Below are 19306 nucleotides of genomic sequence, written 5' to 3' on the forward strand. Positions count from 1 at the left end.
GCAATGAAGCACACAGAGATGGGGGAAAAACCAAGGGGGGGGGGGGGGCGCTGGTGGGAGCAGGTGGCTGCAAGAGGAGAAACACAATACATTGTAATCTTCTATTCATGGTTGACTTTTTGTGCTAAAATAACGGAGTTTATCTTTTGCAAATCTTCTGTCACAAAATAATATCCAAGTTCTCGTGAAATCTGGCATCTGAGAAAGTTGAATGCTATCATTACAAAAAAAAAATCACTTGGTTACTCAAATAAAAAGCTACCAATATGGAGCACTGCAAGCAAATTCTGGACCACGGCCAAAACTCTTTCTACCCATCTCATTCTTTTGTCCATTCTACAACGATATAGTGAACATGATTACTACTTCTGCAGGGATTTTCAGGAATATTTGAAATTCTAGCCCTCACTTGGAAACAGAAGGGTAACACAGGACTGTCACAATAAACTGAAAAGGTGCAAAGTTCCACTCATGGCACATCTTGTGTAATATGGTTGTGCCAAGGTACACTGGCTGTCTGTCAATATTTTGGTCTTGTAAAAGATACATACAAAGCCTGTCTTGTGATTATACCCAATGGTACACCAATAGGCCCGTCTTGTGTATTATGGTTGAGCTGAAGACACACCAACAGCCCATGTCGTGTATTTCGGTTGAGGCAAAGGTACGCAAGACAGCCTGTCTTGCATATTATTGTTCTGTTATTAAAAGGTACATCGATAGGCCTGTCTTGTGTATTTCAGTTGTGCTAAAGGTACACCAACAGCCTGTCTTGTGTATTTCAGTTCTGCCAAGGGTACACAGAAAGTCTTGTCTTGTGTGTTATTGTTCCGCTAAAGGTACACCGATAAGCATGTCTCTCTGTATTTGGTTGCACTAAAGGAACACCGATAGTCCATCTCGTGTATTTTGAGTGTTTGTCGGCAAGAGAACTCTAGGCGGGATGAATAAGCAATGTTTCTGAGATATCCGCAACAGCACAGGGTTACAAAGTCCACATATGAAATTTTTAAAGATGATGTCCAAAGGAGTCCATGTTGCCTCCTATGCTCGGGAGGGAAATGTACGTCGCTGGATCGATACCGTCACTTCTCAGATGGCGTACTTCTTCTTGCCCTCTTCGTTGATGATGCATATGTGCTGAGAAGAGAACAAATACAACAATAAAAGATATATAAATAGATGCATCTACATGTATTAGAATAAAATGCTCTAATTTAACAATTCCACAGTTTACGATTTCGTGACTAACATGTTTAACATATATGACTTGACCAACCATCATGAAAGCCTTGTCAAATTTTGCAGTCCATTGATTTTTCTGACTCTGGAATTTTTACGGTGTTTTTTTTTTTTTTTCTATTTAGCTTTCAATGATAATTTGTCTCATTTTACTCGAAACACACACACAAAAAATGTGTATCACAGAAATGGTATTTCCAAAAGTGGGCCACCATACAGGCCTCGAATTACCCGGGAGGCAAAAGGCAATTTGCCGCAATGCCCCATCTACTTGCCGCAATGCCTCTCTCAAAGAATTACCATGCTTACTGCAACTTTTCCTTGCTGCCCATAAAAAATTTTGAGAGAGAGTGCCCCTAAAACCAAAAATTGCCATAGTTTTGGGAAAACAGTCTCTGCAGTCCAGAAGCAGTTTAGTGTGAGGGTAATGAGGGATTAAGACACAATGGATTTATTTGAAACACCAAAGTATTATGTTCCACAAAAGTTGAGGTGTTATCAATTTCAAAACATTCATAGACTTTGACATTTTGACATGATGTAGTAAGTCAATATATCAACCTTTTTTCTGTGTATTTATCAACCAAATGTTATCATTTTCCAGTTTTCTCAACATTGATGCCTATGACTTAAGGTATTGGGGCTATAGGCCACACGTGTAGTTGACTCTTACCATGGCAAACTACTTTGGACCATAGGAAATCACTTCATATCATAATTTGTGGGGATTAAAAAACAACAACAACCCCTCCCCCAAAAAACAAACAAACAAACAAAAACAATGAAAATGCTATAAAACTTTACTATGGAACTTTGAAATCTCCGGCCTTGAAGATGATTGTGATACTATCAGGGTTTGCTACATCAGTGCTCTACATACAAAGACCCCACTGTACATCAACTGGTCGATTTTCATCCTAAAACACATAACAAATCAACAAGCTGAACAAAGAGCTATCAAATACACGAATTCTCCTGCATTTTTCACTACCTTCTGCCGAAGCAATGAAATGAGAAATTAAGTACTATTCCTTTTCAGAAGAAAAGTAAGCAATTTCCCCACCTCTGACTACTATAATCATAAAGCACATTGTTATGATTGGAAATACCATGTGGTGTACTCACTCCCAAATCCCTGAAGTACTCATTGTAGTCCAGGGCATATCCAACCACAAACTTGTCTGGAATTTCAAATCCACAATCTGCAAAGAGGGAAAAGAAAAAAATACACAAAAATATGTCAATTAGACAGATAAACATAATAATTCATGTAGAGATCAGATTAATATAAATCCACAAGGTCTGATAATGCTAATGTTGCAATCTCTTTTTGGTACGGTACTCCTGTACAAAAACGGTAAAGAACTATCCTAAAATAAAACATCACCACAGAGTTTGATAAAAACTTGATAAAAGTTATAACATTTTTCATTTATCAATATTATCAATAAAGATATATCTTGCACTCCACTATGAAGTAAAGGCAACTTGTTCATGATATACAAAATTATATCTTTAACTCATCTTAGTTTTCTCAAAAAAAATGTTTACACAAAGCTATAATAGATATCATATGATGTCATATAACCACATACCAAAAGTGAAATAACAAAATATTTTGCTGGCAATTTCCCAAGACATACAGAAACTGTTTTTTTGAATGGGGAACTATTTTGTACAAAATGATGATAGTCTAGAGTTAGAGTAAAGATTAGGGTTAGGGTAAGGTTTAGGTTAGAGTTTGGGTTAGGGTTAGGGTTAGGATTAGGATTACGGTTAGGATAAGGACTAGGGTCAGGGGAAGGATCAGGGGTAACTGTCCCAGAACCAAGTTCAACTGTTATCCACTGCCAAAAAGTTGCTGGAGTCTGTAGGGCTGGCAAAAAATCTATTTCCATCAATATGATCCAGCATAGGTTAAAGGGATCGTATAGTTTTGGTTGAGACCTAATTTCATGATTCTATGATCTTTTGGCGAGATAATGAGAAACCTCTTATGAAATATGAAAGAGCATGTGATTCCATGAGGAATTCAATGTTTATTTGATGAAAATTGGTTTTGAAATGGCTGAGATATCCAAAACAGAGCGATTCTAATAAAGTTTGGGACCCACACTTCATTACGATCGCTTTGTTTTACTTTGTTTTTGGATGTTTCAATCATTCTAAACCCGATTTTCATCAAATAATCTTTGAATTCCTCTTAAAATGGTATGCTCTGTACTATTTCATAAGTGTTTTCTTGGTATCTTGCAAAAACTTAAAGGCCCAATTCTCATCTCCACTATACTGTACTATCCCTTTAACCCGTTGAGGACGAGTCATGAGTATACTAGGGCAGGTGTCTATGGGAAATGTGTGTTGTAGCAAAATCAGCCCATCCTGAAAAGGTTAAAGTTCATCCCCGAATGTATGGGACACTTGCATTTTCAATTCTGTCAATCGTACTTTTCTATTCTTTTTTTAATTACATGAGTCTAGGTGAAAGGAAAAAAAATGTGATTTACTGAGGAGTAGGTGTATGGGAATTCCTTGCTCGCAATTTTTGTTCTTGTTTTGAAAGCTTCACCACGGCTGTAGCTACATCAGGTCTTACTCACCCTGACTGAATTTACTCATGTTTGACCTTGGTCTTGAAATGGTCATAAGAAATACTACAACTAGACAGAAAGTGAGTAAGGAATTTCAAGTTTACTTTAAAAGCCAAACATTATATATGGGAAGTGTGACTTTGATACAATGAAGCAAACTTTATTTGCAGAAGACTACAGGTGCATCTAAATTGTATGTATTTAAACAACATTCAGACAGGAAAACTGCTTAAGCTTGACAGGTCAAAAAAACAGTGTCCTGAGTACCCATGTGCACTTGTAATCTTCTCTAAAATTTGTAATTTTCATTGGAGTTGATCATATTAAACCAATGAGCATACACTTAAACGCACATTTGCTAATCGGTGCTGTTCGTGATTTTTTAATATACCCCGGTGGGCAGTGAATGAATCGAGCCACCCATAAATCCCCACACTACCGGGTCTTTAAAGGGATGGTACAGTACTGGTGGACATGAGAATTGGGCTTTTAACTTTTTGCGAGATACCAAGAAAACACATATGATATAGTACAGAGCATACAATTATAAGAGGAATTCAAAGTTTATTTGATGAAAATCGGGTTTGGAATGACTGAAACATCCAAAAACAAAGTAAAACAACGTGATCTTAATACAGTGTGGGTCCCACACTTTATTAGAATCGCTCCTTTGTGGGTATCTCAGCCATTTCAAAACCAATTTTCATCAAATAAACGTTGAATTCCTCATAGAATTACATGCTCTTTCATATTTCATAAGAGGTTTCTCATTATCTCACCAAAAAACATGTTAGAAACCTGAAATTAGGTCTCAACCAAAACTATACGATCCCTTTAAGTCAGGGAGCTCATGACAGCTAGAAATTACTCAGCCAGCACAGGAGAACATGCATGTTTTGATCTGACTGAAGCCAACAGAACTACAAACAAAAAATGTTGCACTGTGTCTCAATCTTTGACAATGACTGTGAAGAAGAATGAGTGGAAGTTGGTAGGCTCGAGGGGTCAAGGTTAAGTCCTTATCATCCTTGCTACTCAAAATCTGAGTGACTGAAAACAAAACCTACATCAGATCTATATGTATAATACTGACTGACATGTCAATGACCCATGTGTTTTCTCAATAATTGGAGTGCATATCCTGTATCTACATGTACGGTTGTATTTTACCCGCTTTTTATTTCGATGGATGAAATGCTGTTGCCATAGAACCATTTATAGAAATATACTTGTAAGGTAAAATTCACTGATGCCATTTGCTGATAAATGAAACTGAACATAATGATCTGTTCGATTTCCCAATGCTTCTGTGGTTTTGTAAGAAGCACTAGACATTAAATTGTCAATATGATACCAAAAATGTACATGATTACTGTATTAGGCTAAATGACAGGAAAACAGAGATACTTCAGCACTTGGCTGGTAGTAACAATGAATTACTGAAGAAAGCAGTATCAAAAGCTACATGGTAATATTTTTTTAAAATCTAAATCAAGGTCCAGTTGCTGTGTGTGTTAAAACAATGACTGACTTATTTTACAAACTACTGTCTTTAAAGATAATAAAAAGTTTTGGTACCTCAAAAGCTTCCCTGAATTTCCTTGTCTTGGTTTGTGTTTCAAGTTAAAGTACGTTGTCTGTGAGAATTACTCGCCCCAAAGTGCTCTCATGTCTTAGTAATCATGCAATAATGGTTTCGTACCAGAGCCAACGCTGTACAGCGTCGATAAATATTGTACGAAACCACTGACTGCGACCAACAGCGTGCAGCCCATTGTACGCATAGCTAACTGCGACCAGCAGCCCCATACGCATAGCGTAATGGGGCTTCGCATTGTAGCATTCAGGATCATGACAGAATTAGTATCGCGGGTAAATGTCAACTTAAAATCCAAAAATTTCTTCGATTTGAAGACTTACCAATTAAGTTGAAGTATTGAAAACAGGCTTCGAATAACGTTTGGTTCTGCCAATAGCCCCTTTCTGTTCGAATTGATGACTGAATGTGACTCGGTCGAGAGGACCTTGGGAGAGCTACTAGTACATACACTGGATACCATGGCCAGCGCATGCGCACACAAACATCTTATCCGTTCATGGATTTGAAATTTGTGTGCATGTGATGTGTTCGCATGCACTGGCTGTAGTATTCAGTGTACTGTATGTAGCTCTCCTAAGGTCCTGTCGACCGACTCACATTCAGTCATCAATTCGAACAGAAAGGGATTATAGGCAGAACCAAACGTTGCCCGAAGCCTGTTTTCAATACTTCAACTTAATTGGTAAGTCTTCAAATTGAAGAATTTATGGGATTTTAAGTTGACATTTACCCTGCGATACTAAATCTGTCATGATCCTGAATGCTACAATGCGAAGCCCGATTACGCTATGCGTATGGGACCGCTGATCGCTATGCGTATGGGGCTGCTGGTCGCAGTTAATTGCATGATTACTAAGACATGAGAGCACTTTGGGGCGAGTAAGTCTCACAGTGTTAGTTATATGAAAGGTACTTTAACCTGAAACACAAACTAAGACAAGGAAATTCAAGGACACTTTTGAGGTACCAAAACTTTTTATTATCTTTAATACATACACTGTATTTATCATGCATGCTAGCTTTAATGGTCCAAGTATGGTGTCCTTATCATTAAGTACATGCAATCTAACTAAACGATTTCTTATGGTTAGGAGTGTCATGCTAACTTCAAAGTTAGCTACCTACAAATTACATTCATACAGTCCTTTAAATCTAAGTTACACGCATTTCAGGCACCGCTGTCATGAATATTAGCTCACTTTACATTCATACAGTCCTTTAAATCGAAGTTACATGTGTTTCAGGCACCGCTGTCATCAAAATTAGCTCACTAGAATTCATCCTTGTCAGCGTAACAACAGTTTAAAAAAACAAACAAACAAACAAACAAACAAAATCGCACATATGCATGTTAATCCAAGTGGAATCACATTACATATAAGTGTGCAAATATTAAAGCCCCACTACATTACTAAAGGCATTCCACGTGAATAGTAACGTGCGAGAGCTAACACTTACAGTCTGGCCGGTAGCCAATACTCCTGGGCGTTCGCTTGACGAGCAGGCTGCAGACTTTTATCATCTTCGGGTTGTAGCCCCCGACGATCTTGAGTAACCTCTGCATGGTGTGGCCCGTGTCGATAATGTCCTTCGGCGTAGACAAGGAAATGGTGGGAAGGAAGCGTCATGACTAAATGTGAGATTGAGGCTGTCACCACATTACTGATAAAAACCATGATAACCCGTTGTCACTTAGTCTTCACTTTTGTAATGTTGTTAGATTGTGCATATCTGGTTTTTTTACTCTTCAAATTTTGTTTTCTTTATTTTTTGTTTCCCCTAGGCTGTTAAATTTTCTGCTGGCAATACAGATTTGTACTCTTTAATGGTCCTCCTTACAACAAGTTTACCACAAAAAAAGAAAAAAAGAAGAAAAAAAGGCAAGTGCCAAAATGTGTCTCGCCCATTCGCGTATAAGAAATTAATGTTTTCCTAAAAGTTCATTGACCCCGCCTATTACCTTTGACCTTGTGGTGACCTTCAACTTCCCAAGGGACATTTCCCAGACAAGTTTGGTCACAAACGGACATATGGATCAAGTTTAGCCATAATCGAAACGCGCTGTAAAAAATTAACATTGGGCCCTAAAAGTTTGTTGACCCCTGCCTGTGACCTTTGACCTTGAGGTGACCTTCATGTTTTGTAAAATGTGTAACTTTGCATAACCACTCTTCCCTCCAAGCTTGATTGAAATTAAAGTCCTCAGTAGAGAGTTGTTCAAGTTTTTGTAGCGTTACGGACAGAAGGACGGACAGAGGGATGCAGGCGATCCCTTTGTCTCCCCGCACCTCAGGGAGACTAAGCCCTAAAAATAGCTGTCATCTATTCCAACCCCCCCCCCCCCCCCCCCCGCTCTAAAACCTCACAATGATTACATATCAACTTTGCAAAAAGTGACAGCATTGCATATTAAAGATCACTGCACTGCACAACATTGTTCTTGCGCTTACCTCTACAATAAGGACGTTCTTGCCCTCCAAGTCTGTGAGGTTGTCACCCCCGACGACACGAATCTCTCCTGTCGACTTGTCATTCTGTACAAAGCGTGGATGAAAAGGGGTGAGGGTAAAATATATTACATAATCTAGTTCCAAGTAGTGAAAAGATAGCATTTAGTGAGGTCCAAACTAATTTTCTTGCTAGCTCAGCAAAGATGCTCAGAGACCATAGTGTATATAGTACCTGTGAATTCCAACAATGTTCACAAATGTGGTGAGTGAATGAATACTTCACATAAAAAAAAAAAATGTGTGGTTTGCAGAGGGGAAGAATGAAGTCACACCTCCTATAAATGATGTACAGATTTTCCCAAACATCTTTATGAACACGGAAGTCATGTTGTTTGCCGATGCATATTTGCTTAAAATGATACCTGAAAAAAAAGAGAAGGTGTATTATGCATAAATCTGAATGCTATTTCAAGGAGAAGCTGGCAAAGGGCCAGGGAGCATCACAAACATTTGATATTTTGATGTCATTCTAGAACACCAACTGAATCCAGTGTTAGTTGATGAACTTTGCACTCTACATTAAGAGGCAATTGCAAAGGTAAACTAGAGAGGGGCCGTCAAAGGCGGCAGACCCACGCCTTGTACAAAGTCGGGGTAAACATACTGTGCATTCGGTCATCTACCAGAATTCGGTCACTTAATTGCCAGTGTCCTTTATCACCAGCCAGTGCGTTCTACCAAAGATCGTACACTGAAGTGTACGATCTTTGGTTCTACAGTCACATCACACGCAAATCACATCATTTCACATACGGTAACACTCATTCACCACAGGAAAGTCCTTTAGTCTCCTCCAAAAATCCATCGAAAATCCCAAATTCCACCGTCAAAAGTGCAGATTCGGAACTTTTCCAAGCGCGCGGGAATTAAGTCCAGTTTTAAGAGTATTGTCTACGCGACGGGTCGCCGAAAAAGCGCTAAAAATCGAGAAATACGCCGTTTTCTTGCGGGATATTTTGCTTATAGCAAGCCGAGAGTGTGTTGATATCAAAGGTCGTATGAGTGTACGATCTTTGATGGTATCCACAAAAGCGCAAAAGAAAAACAAAATTTACGTACCCCCTAGGCAATTACCCCTATGATTAGTGTCTACGGGAATTATTCAGTGCAAGGGTTAAATGCAAATGTCTACTGCACCAGTATTCGGTCACCAACGAGCGCCGCAACGTCCCCGATGCTATTTTGCACCAACAGGGTAGAGCGCGATGCATTTTCAGCGGCCTTGCACACGCATTGACATTGAGCGCGCATATCGTGCAGTGTGACTGCGACCAAGCAAATGCTCCTCCAACGAAAAAAACAATCAATTTTAATTTGAAAAATCATCAAAATACGGGCCAGTTTGTGACGACGGAGAACGAACTTTCATAAATCCAGAAGGACATAGTCCTTCAAATAGGCCTAAACGTAAATTTCGGAATTCTTACGAACATTTGAGCAGCGAAGTCCGATCGTTTGGGAGTTTATGTTTTCGTATGGTAGCGGAAAATCGCAAAGTGAGAAACGGAAAATTTTCGGAGTGGTCACTATACCATGGGGTCAAAACTTAAAGGTCGCACAGAATTTGCAAGGGTCAACCGATTATCACCAAAATCTAATCGATTCTTTCCTGTCATTTAAGTTACCAGGTTATTTGGTTGCAATTGATTTCGAAAAAGCCTTTGATTCCGTTGCTCACAGTTTTTTACAACAGGCCCTGTTATATTTTGGTTTTGGACCTGTATTCCGAAAATGGATTTCTACTCTTTATAATAATGCTCTTAGCTGTGTTTTTAACGGGGGTAAATCGACAGGGTATTTTAAGATAGAAAAGGGGGTTCGACAAGGGGATCCACTGTCACCATATCTGTTTATTTTATGTATCGAAGTGTTAGCGCATTCGATAAGAAAAGACAAGGAGATTTCAGGGTTATGTTTTGGAGGGAATGAAGTTAGACAAGTGCTTTATGCGGATGATATTACATTTTTGGTACAAGATTTTGAGTCAATCAAGAGGATTGAATTTATTTTTGATTGTTTTCAACGGGTCTCTGGACTTAAACTTAATAAAGATAAGATAAAAGTGTTAGAATTGGGAAGTAGTAAAGATAGTACTTATGATTTTTCTTTTGGACAAAAAGTGACGGAGTTAAAGATTTTAGGGGTATACTTTACTTTGGATCCAGAGGTGAAAGAAAAATTGAATTATAAAGAAATACTTAGTAAAATAAAGAAATTATTAATATGGTGGAAGCAACGAGATTTGACATTAGTTGGTAAAATTCAGTTATTGAAGACTTTTATTTATTCTAAATTGATATATGTGGGGTCTCTAACTCCTTTGCCAGAATGGGTATATAAAGAATTGGATTTGGTTGTTTGGGAATTTATTTGGCAAGGGAAACCAAAAATTAAAAAAACTGTGTTGGTATTAGATTATGAACACGTGGGAGTAAAATTTATGCATTTTTCATCATTGATAGACGCTCAAAGAGTAATGTGGGTTAAAAGGTTATTTTATGGTAAACAAGAAATGAAATGGAAACAATATTTTCAGTTTGTTACTTAACATATTGGAGGTAAATTTATATTTTGTTGCAACTACTTTATTTATCTTTTGAATTTGTCTATACCGGAATTTTACAGAGATCTGTTGAAAACATGGGTGAAAACAAGGGATTTCAGGGGTAATTATAATCAAATAAGGAAGGAAGTTTTGTTTAATAATAAAATGATTCGCATTGAGGGAAAATGCAGTTTTGATGAAAAATTGTTTTTGAAAAAATGTTTTAGATTGGAACATATAATGGATAGGAATGGTAAATTATTTTCGGTTGAATATTTTTATAATAAAGGATTTAATTATTTGAATATTTTGAGTATTCAAAAGATATATGAAGCGCTTCCAGTTGGTTGGAAAAGGAATACAGAGAACACAGAGGTAGAGAAGAATACAAATGTAGATGAAATGACTTTTATAAGAAATGGGAAGGAAATTCCTCTGGAAAAGATTACCTCTAAAGACATTTATGTTGAATTAGTGAAGAAAGTAAGTGATGATTCTTCGGTGATAGAAAAAATGAGAAATTTATATTTTTGTGATTTTTCTAATAGAGATATAAAATGTATATTTAGTAGGATAAGAAGTAGCACTTTGAGTTCTGTTTTGAGGGATTTTCAATATAGATTATTGCATGGAATAGTGTACACAAATTATCAATTATTTCAGTTTAAGTTCGTAAATGATAATTTATGTTCTTTTTGTCATAAAGAGGAAGAGACGTATAAACATATATTTTATACATGTGATTTTGCTAGGAAAGTTTGGGGAAAATGTAGTACTTTCTTTGAATATGTTGATTTGCAACAGTTGAGTTGGGAAGAGATCTTTTTTGGTATGGAGCTACCAGATAAAGGAAAAGCTCAGTTAGTTAACCATGTTATAATTTTGGTGAAGAAATTGCTTTTTTTAGGAAGGAAAAATAAGACACCCCCAACGGAATTTTTCATTAAAAGGTCTATAGAGCAGGATAGGTTAGAAGAAGAAAAATTAGCAGTTATACGTAATACGTTGTCAATACATTTACAAAAGTGGGAAAACTGGAAAAAGAATTGAGAATTTGCTTTGCGTTTATTTAACAGAGTATGGTCTGCCGTACATCCACCAGGAAATGCCTTTTCCACGCACTCGTATTAAATGTTATAATGTAAGTCAGGACACACAGGTTTCAGTTGCTTTTGAGGTTTTGTTGTGATGGGGGTTTTGGAAGGGGGAGGGGGGATGGGGTGGGGTAGTAAGAGGGAGAATGGACGGGGGTATTGAGTAGTGGGGGGGTGGCGAGGGGGGTTGTTTTGTTTTGTTTTATAACAAAAAACTTCAATCAATGGATATTGATATTTTAGGTTGGATTGTATGAAAGCTGAAAAGAAATTATTTTTGGGGCAAGTGATTCAGTTAATAGAATTTATTATGTAATGAAAGAAAAAAATTGTTAAGAGATTGAGGAATTAATAATGTAAAACTAGAAAAGAAGAGATGTTTATATATGGATTGTGTATATTGATTGTGAAAAAAATGTACCAGAGTGTATCAAAACATGTTAAATCAATGTTAAGTTTTGATATCAGTTTTGCATCCATTGATGAAAAGGACTATAAAATTGGTCCGGAGATTTCTGTATCAATTTATTTGTATATTATGTTTCCATTGATGAAGAATAAAATATTCTTTAAAACAAAACAAAACAAAACAAAAAAAAAATTATCCAGACATCCCCTGAACATTTCGTGCAAATCCGTTTACCCGTTCTCTTGTTATCTTGTACACAAACAAACAAACAAACAAACAAACAAACACACAAACAAACAAACAAAAAACAAACAAACAAACAAACAAACAAACAAACAAACATACGGAACCCTTTACATAACCCCCTGCCGATTTTCATCGGCGTGGGTAACTAGCCACTGCACTGGGCAGCCCTGCGTGACTTATCACCAGCCTGTGAGTTCTACCAAAGATCGTACACTTTTAGTGTACGATTGTTATCTTGTTCTAAAGTCACATCACACGCAAATCACATCATTTCACATACTAGAACACTCATTCACAACACGAAAGTCCTTTAGTCTATTCCAAAAATCCATCGAAAACCCCAAATTCCACTGTCAAAAGTGCAGAATCGGAACTTTTCCAAGCGCGCGTTTTAAGAGTAACATGTTAGGGTCTACGGGTCGCTGAAATAACGCTAAAAATCGGGAAATACGCCGTTTTCTTGCGGGTTATATAGCAAGCCGAGAGTGTGATGGTATCAAACGTCGTATGAGTGTACGATCTTTGATGGCATCCACAAAAGCGAAAAAGAAAAACAAAATTTACGTACCCCCTGGGCAATTACCCCCCTACGGCAATTATTCAATGCAAGGGTTGAATGCAAATATCTACTGCACCAGTATTCGGTCACCAACGAGCGCCGCAACGTCCGCGATGCAATTTTGCGCCAACAGGGTAGAGCGCGATGCATTTTCACCGGCCTTGAACACGCATTGACAATGAGTGCGCATATCGTGCAGTGTGACTGGGACCGAGCAAAATTATTTCATGATTGAGGAATGCTCCTCCAACAAACAAACAAAAAAAGAATCAATGTTAATTTGAAAAATCACCAAATACGGGACAGTTTGTGACGACGGAGAGCGAACCCCGAACTTTCATAAATCAAGAAGGACATAGTTCCTCAAATAAACGTAAATTTCGAAATTCTTACGAATGGTGTTGAGCAGCAAAGTTGGATCGTCTTACGAACAGAGTTGCATGCAGCGAAGTCGGATCGTTTGGGAGATACGCTTTTGTATATGGCGCGCCGATCGACCAACAACACTGTTTATCGGCGATAAACACTGTTTATCGAGCGATAAACACTGTTTATCGAGCGATAAACTCTGTTTATCAAGATGAAGCTCTGTTTATCACACCTTTATCAACTGATAAACAGAATTTTTCTCGATAAACACCGTTTATCGGCGGTCGATAAACAGTGTTTATCACAAAAAAACTCTGTTTATCGGTCAATCGATAAACATAGTTTTTCGTCGATAAACACTGTTTATCACTTGGTCGATAAACATAATTTTTCTCGATAAACACTTTATCACTTGGTCGATAAACATAGTTTTTCTCGATAAACACTGTTTATCACTTGATAAACAGTGTTTTTCGTTCGATAAACACTGTTTATCGCCGATAAACAGTGTTTTTTCAGTGTTTATCGCCGATAAACAGTGTTTTTTCAGTGTTTATCGCCGATAAAGTGTTTTTCGGCGATGAACAGTTAATCGGCATTATTGATCGAATGGCGCGCCATATTTGTATGGTAGCGGAAAATCGCAAAGAAACGGAAAATGTTTGGAGTGGTCACTATACCATGGGGTCAAAACTTCAAGGTCACACAGAATTTGCAAGGGTCAACCGATTATCACCAAAATCTAATCGATTCTTTCCTGTCATTATCCAAACATTCCCTGAACATTTCGTGCAAATCCGTTTACCCGTTCTCTTGTTATCTTGTACACAAACAAACAAACAAACAAACAAACATACAAACAAACAAACAAAAAACAAACAAACAAACAAACAAACAAACATACGGAACCCTTTACATAACCCCCTGCCGATTACATCGGCGTGGGTAAACATAGTTTGCATGTCTGCTGAAACTGTTGATTTTTGCTTTAAAATGGACACACACATGTACAATAGGTATAAGAAATGTGTGAAATAATGCTACGATAATACGTAAGTTGGGTATTAAACGTTTAAGTCATCTGCCTAAATATGACTTACTTCAGTTTTGGATTTATCACAGATAATACTGCTGCAGGGGTTTCCTTTCTTGCCATACTTCCTATAACTGAGCATAACTAACATGTGATGCCAAATTATTGTAATTGATACAGACAATAGACTGTTTGGCTCAATGTAACATTAGCTTGTGAAATGGGTCACTGGGAAGGAAAGATGTGCACATTTGCAAGGACTGTCAGAGCTGTTATTTTCACGAATGAGGAGGTTACAGTTTTGCGAGATGTTGTTTTTGCGATTTGACACCGCAGCTAATATAAGTGCACTTCTCTGTTCTGCCAGGCAATTTATTGTAAATGGCAATATACACTCAGCAAAAAAAGTAAGTTCCCCCCTAACATTTTTGGATGTATCTCAAAAAGTATTTTACGGATTTTCATAATTCAAACGGGAATGGATAGGGAATTTCATTACTCATAACATGAATGGCATATCATTGCCACCAGATATTATTATTGGTGTAAAAAAATGCATTTTATGTCAAAAAGCATGGGAAAAAAAGTTGCACTTCAGGCTGTATGAAGCATATTGTATACATTTCCTATGTAAGTTAGCAAATGACCTCTTTAAATTGTGCAATTCTCAGGAATTTCTTCAGGTTCAATGTGCTTCCCTATTCAACAGATATTATGCATACTTTTTAAACAATAGCCTTTTCAATATGAAAATGTTGGTAGAAGCCATGTGATTTGTAATTCCAATCTGGGTTGATCACATTAATGTGCCTATGGCCATTTTGCAGCATGCGCTCAAGTTGTAGATCAGTTTGTTGAGGGAAATGGCATCGAACGTATGGAGTGGCCTGCAAGATAGCCTGACTGTACAAAAGAGAATCTTTGGGATGTCATTAAGCGGAAAGCGAGCAAGAAGGTGAAAGATGACACTTCACTGCAAGAATTTAAGCGCATCTTGCAGAGAGCAAGGGCCAACATTGCAAAAACCAAACACTCACACACACAAAAAAAAATTCAGCTTTTACTCTACTCTTGCACCTCGGAGGGCTTGATCTCACCTCATAGCTCTTGAGGCGGATGAAGTCCACGCGCAGCTGGACCGAGCGGCCGGCGTTCTGGTTCAGCGCCTGAACGAAGTTCAGCAGGTCGGAGCAGAACTTGTAGCCTCCCTTCAAGACGCAGAGGACAACGAGCGAGGAAGCTTCGCCCATGTCATCCCAAATGTCCCTGGCAAGCCTCTCCGTCCTTTCCAGACAATTGAATGAAAGGTGATACCATCCGTAAAATCCATCACTTCTTTTACATATTGATGCAAGGGCATCTTAAAGGGAGGGTACAGTATTGGTGGAGATGAAAATTGGGCTTTTAAATTTTTGCGAAATACCAAGAAAACACTTATGATTTTATAGTACAGAGCATACCGTTTTAAGAGGAATTCAAAGTTTATTTGATGAAAATCGGGTTGGGAATGACTGAAACATCCAAAAACAAAGTAAAACAAAGCGATTTTAATAAAGTGTGGGTCCCATACTTTATTAGAATTGCTCTTTTTTGGATATCTCAGCCATTTCAAAACAAATTTTCATCAAATAAACGTTAATTCCTCATAGAATTACATGCTCTTTCATATTTCATAAGAGGTTTCTCACTATTTCACCAAAAATGTTAGAAACCTGAAATTAGGTCTCTACCAAAACTATACGATCCCTTTAATATCTTGCTTTGTGAATCATCTCTTTTGTTGTTGCTGTTCATTTTTTCCTGAAAGCACAAGGTCATTATGTGTGAAGTGCTGGAGCTGCATGAAGATAATCTTTAAAAATGTGCTAATTAACATTCTGATTTTGGCATTATCAGCAGGTTTTTCTTTCTTTCTTTCTTTTTGACATTCCACAGCTACAGTTGTACAAACATTACTCTCCAGTATTATGGCGATTTAATGTATCGTTGTATTGGCGCTCGAGAACCCCGTTCACAGAATAAGAAGTTTCATCCTACTTTTTGAGAGAAAAGTTTCTGATTTGCCAATTTGGAGATCAATGCATTTGTGTCTGTTTACAATTTCATGAATATTGGTCGACTCATGGAACTTTCCAATATAAACACTAAAATATACCATGTATACTAGTAAATACTATCATCTACAAAAAAAAAAGTGAAAATAGGGTATCAGCCCGAATATGGAGTAAGTACACAAATGTTCACAACACTACGGCCGAATGCATTCTTTTGGCGAAATGTAACACCAAAATCCTCACTACCTCAACCCACATTTCTCATTTAATAGAGGAAATCTCATGCCATATGATTTAGAAATAAGAGCGATGCATCGCACTTGCCTTTACAATATACATGACACAATAATATGACTAATTTTACAACTGACAGCTTCCATTCTTCATACTCCTCCTCATAAGTTAAATTGGTCTCTGATCTACCAAACACAACGACTATGTATTGTCAAAACTCGGTCATGCAACATCATAAAAAGAAATTCCCAACATTTCTCATTCCTGAACACAATAAAGAAAAGAGGTGTATTAGTTAAAGTATATCTGTAAGCTGACAATTAAGTCTGATGCATCTTTTAAGTATCATGTTTAAAACATATTAACAATATCTGAAAATTATGCGTAGGAAGCTGTAATTAGAAGAAATATTGGTGGAACTAGGTCTAGACATTCACATCTAATTAATTTTCTGTGATTGATAGCTATCCTTCTTTACCAATTGGGTTGCACACTAATGCACACACATGGCTTTAGACTTAACGTGAAAACATCTTTGTTTACTTTAAATAGGTAGCAAGACCATGACGCAGACTGATCCCGTGGCATTTTGTGCACTACTTTATCGATGTAATCTCATCTGCATTCAAATACTAACTATCCTTCACTTTCATCTTTACTGGCTCTGTCAGTTTTGATTTGTAGTTTGAATGTGGCATGTCAATCTCTTGATTCACTGAGGTGCTCAACTCCAGGGTGGGGGGGGGGGGGGGGGGGGGGGGGGGCAAGCAGCCCTGGATCTGCAATGAACAAACTTGGAACTACACGTAAAGTCATCAATGTACAAACTCATGGTATTAACTATGCTTTATCATTTCTGGTTCTAGAGTAGAAGATTTTAAATATTCCTTAATGTGGGAGGGGGGAGGGGGTGGGAGGTGGGCCCCATAGGGGCCCCCAAGAGGGACATGGCGCCCATTTGAAGGAATTGAGATTCTATCCCCCGAGGGATAATACCTGCTAAGTTTGGTCAAAATTCATCATGAGGTTTTTAAGAAGAAGATGAACGTGTACAATTCAGGCCCCATTACAACTGTAGTGTAGGACTTCTCTCCATCCCCTCTCCTGGGTCCCAAGGGAGGGGGGGTGGTACCCCTGATTCCGCCAATCCCATGAACAAACTTGAAACTACAGTCATCAATGTACTAACTCATAGTGTTATCTAAGCCCTATCACTTCTGGTTCTAGAAGATTTTTAAAGATTCCTTAATTTTAGGGGGTTTGGGTCCCCCTGGGGGCCCTCCAGGTGGGCCATGGTGCCCATTCGAACAAATTGAGATCCTATCCCCCTAGGGATGCTACCTACCAAGTTTGGTGGATATCAGACATGGGGATATCAAAGTGAATATGAAAATGTACGATTTAGGCCCCATTAGGACCCCTCCCCATCCCCCTCCCCTGGGTCCCAAGGGGGGCACCCCTGATTCCCCCATGAACAAACTTGAAACTACAGTCATCAATGTACTAACTCATAGTATTAACTAAGCTCTATTACTTCTGGTTCTAGAGAAGAAGATTTTTAAAGATTCCTTAATTTTAGGGTGTTTGGGCCCCCCTGGGGCCCCCCAGGTGGGCCATGGTGCCCATTTGAACAAATTGAGATCCTATCCCCCTAGGGATGCTACCTGCCAAGTTTGGTGAAAATCGGTCATGGGGTTCTCAAGAAGAAGATGAAAATGTAAAAAGTTTACGCACGACGGACGACGCACGACGGACGACACACGACGGACGCCGGACGAAGAGCGATCGCAATAGCCCACTTGAGCCTTCGGCTCAGGTGAGCTAAAAATTAAAAAAATGAATAAATAAAAGAAAGTCAAAGTTTGAAACTTCCTGTAGTCCCAGAGGAAGTGTTGTTTGTTTGTTTGTTTTGCTTTGTTTTATTTTGTTTTTTGTTATTTTTAGCAACCATATTGTTCCAGAGGCACAGGCCTGTCCTCATAGTTTTACCTGTCTGCGATGACTCCCTGTGGGACCAGGATCCGGTCCAGGTCCTGCTCATAATGTCTAGGGACACAGAACGTGTTCAGACTGTAGCCTTCGTAGTCATCAGGAATCTGGCAACAATCAAAAGAGGGATGAATACAAATGATGCATTCTGATAAAGAAATGCTTGATATACATGTAGACTGTGATGTGATGTGTCAAACAGTGTAATTAAATAGAATACAAAAATATATATTTGTACATACAGGGGCGGAAAACGGGAATCCCGTAAAGGAGAGGCGCCTTTGCGAAATTAAAGCGGGAAGGGGGGGGGGGGTGCACCCCCATTTTCTCTTTTTTTTTCTCCCTTTTATTTTAACCAAAAATAAATAGGGGGCGCGTGCCTGGTGCGCCCACCTCTGGACCCGCCACTGAGATTGATGGATACTCCCTGACAACACTTCATTATTGGCCAATTTCAAAATTAAGTTAGCCATCAAAATATGTCACAAGGTTACGACCTAAGAGAAAGCAGCAGTAATTCTTGTTCATGTACGGGGGGGGGGGGGGGGGGGGGGGGGGGGGATTATTTTCATGTTCATCTGTTTGTTGCATCTGCAGAGTATAAACAACCTGTCCTTCCAACTATTGCAGGTTTAGAGTTAGGTGACATACTGTCATCTTGGTATCTCTGCACTGTGGCTAACCCCAGCCAGGGCGCTGTAACTATAGTAACACAGTAGGATGTGTTTGGGTCACCGAGGCGGTTTACACCCTGACCAGCTGAGGGAAACAGTTTTGTGAATACTGCACATGGACACATTTCATTTGTCATTGTATTTGTATGAAATAATC

At 38.4% G+C, this 19306-nt stretch overlaps 1 protein-coding gene across 1 annotated transcript in view; it reads right to left on the bottom strand.

Annotated features, from left to right (window-relative positions):
- Positions 1-255: 255 nt before the first annotated feature.
- Positions 256-19306, bottom strand: part of LOC139716724 (hypoxanthine-guanine phosphoribosyltransferase-like) — a 29425-nt gene continuing 10374 nt past the window's right edge. Inside the window, exons 2-7 of the mRNA XM_071628253.1 lie at positions 18476-18582; positions 15296-15482; positions 7884-7967; positions 6892-7021; positions 2368-2444; positions 256-1140 (exon numbers count right to left, since the gene is read on the bottom strand). Coding sequence (XP_071484354.1) covers positions 1093-1140; positions 2368-2444; positions 6892-7021; positions 7884-7967; positions 15296-15482; positions 18476-18582 — 633 coding nt within the window. The 3' untranslated portion in view covers positions 256-1092. The remainder of the gene's footprint in view (positions 1141-2367; positions 2445-6891; positions 7022-7883; positions 7968-15295; positions 15483-18475; positions 18583-19306) is intronic.

Source organism: Diadema antillarum, unplaced genomic scaffold, assembly GCF_040938485.1.
Source record: "Diadema antillarum isolate AM-2024a unplaced genomic scaffold, OU_Dant_1.0 scf00000069, whole genome shotgun sequence".
In the NCBI taxonomy this organism is placed as follows: domain Eukaryota; kingdom Metazoa; phylum Echinodermata; class Echinoidea; order Diadematoida; family Diadematidae; genus Diadema; species Diadema antillarum.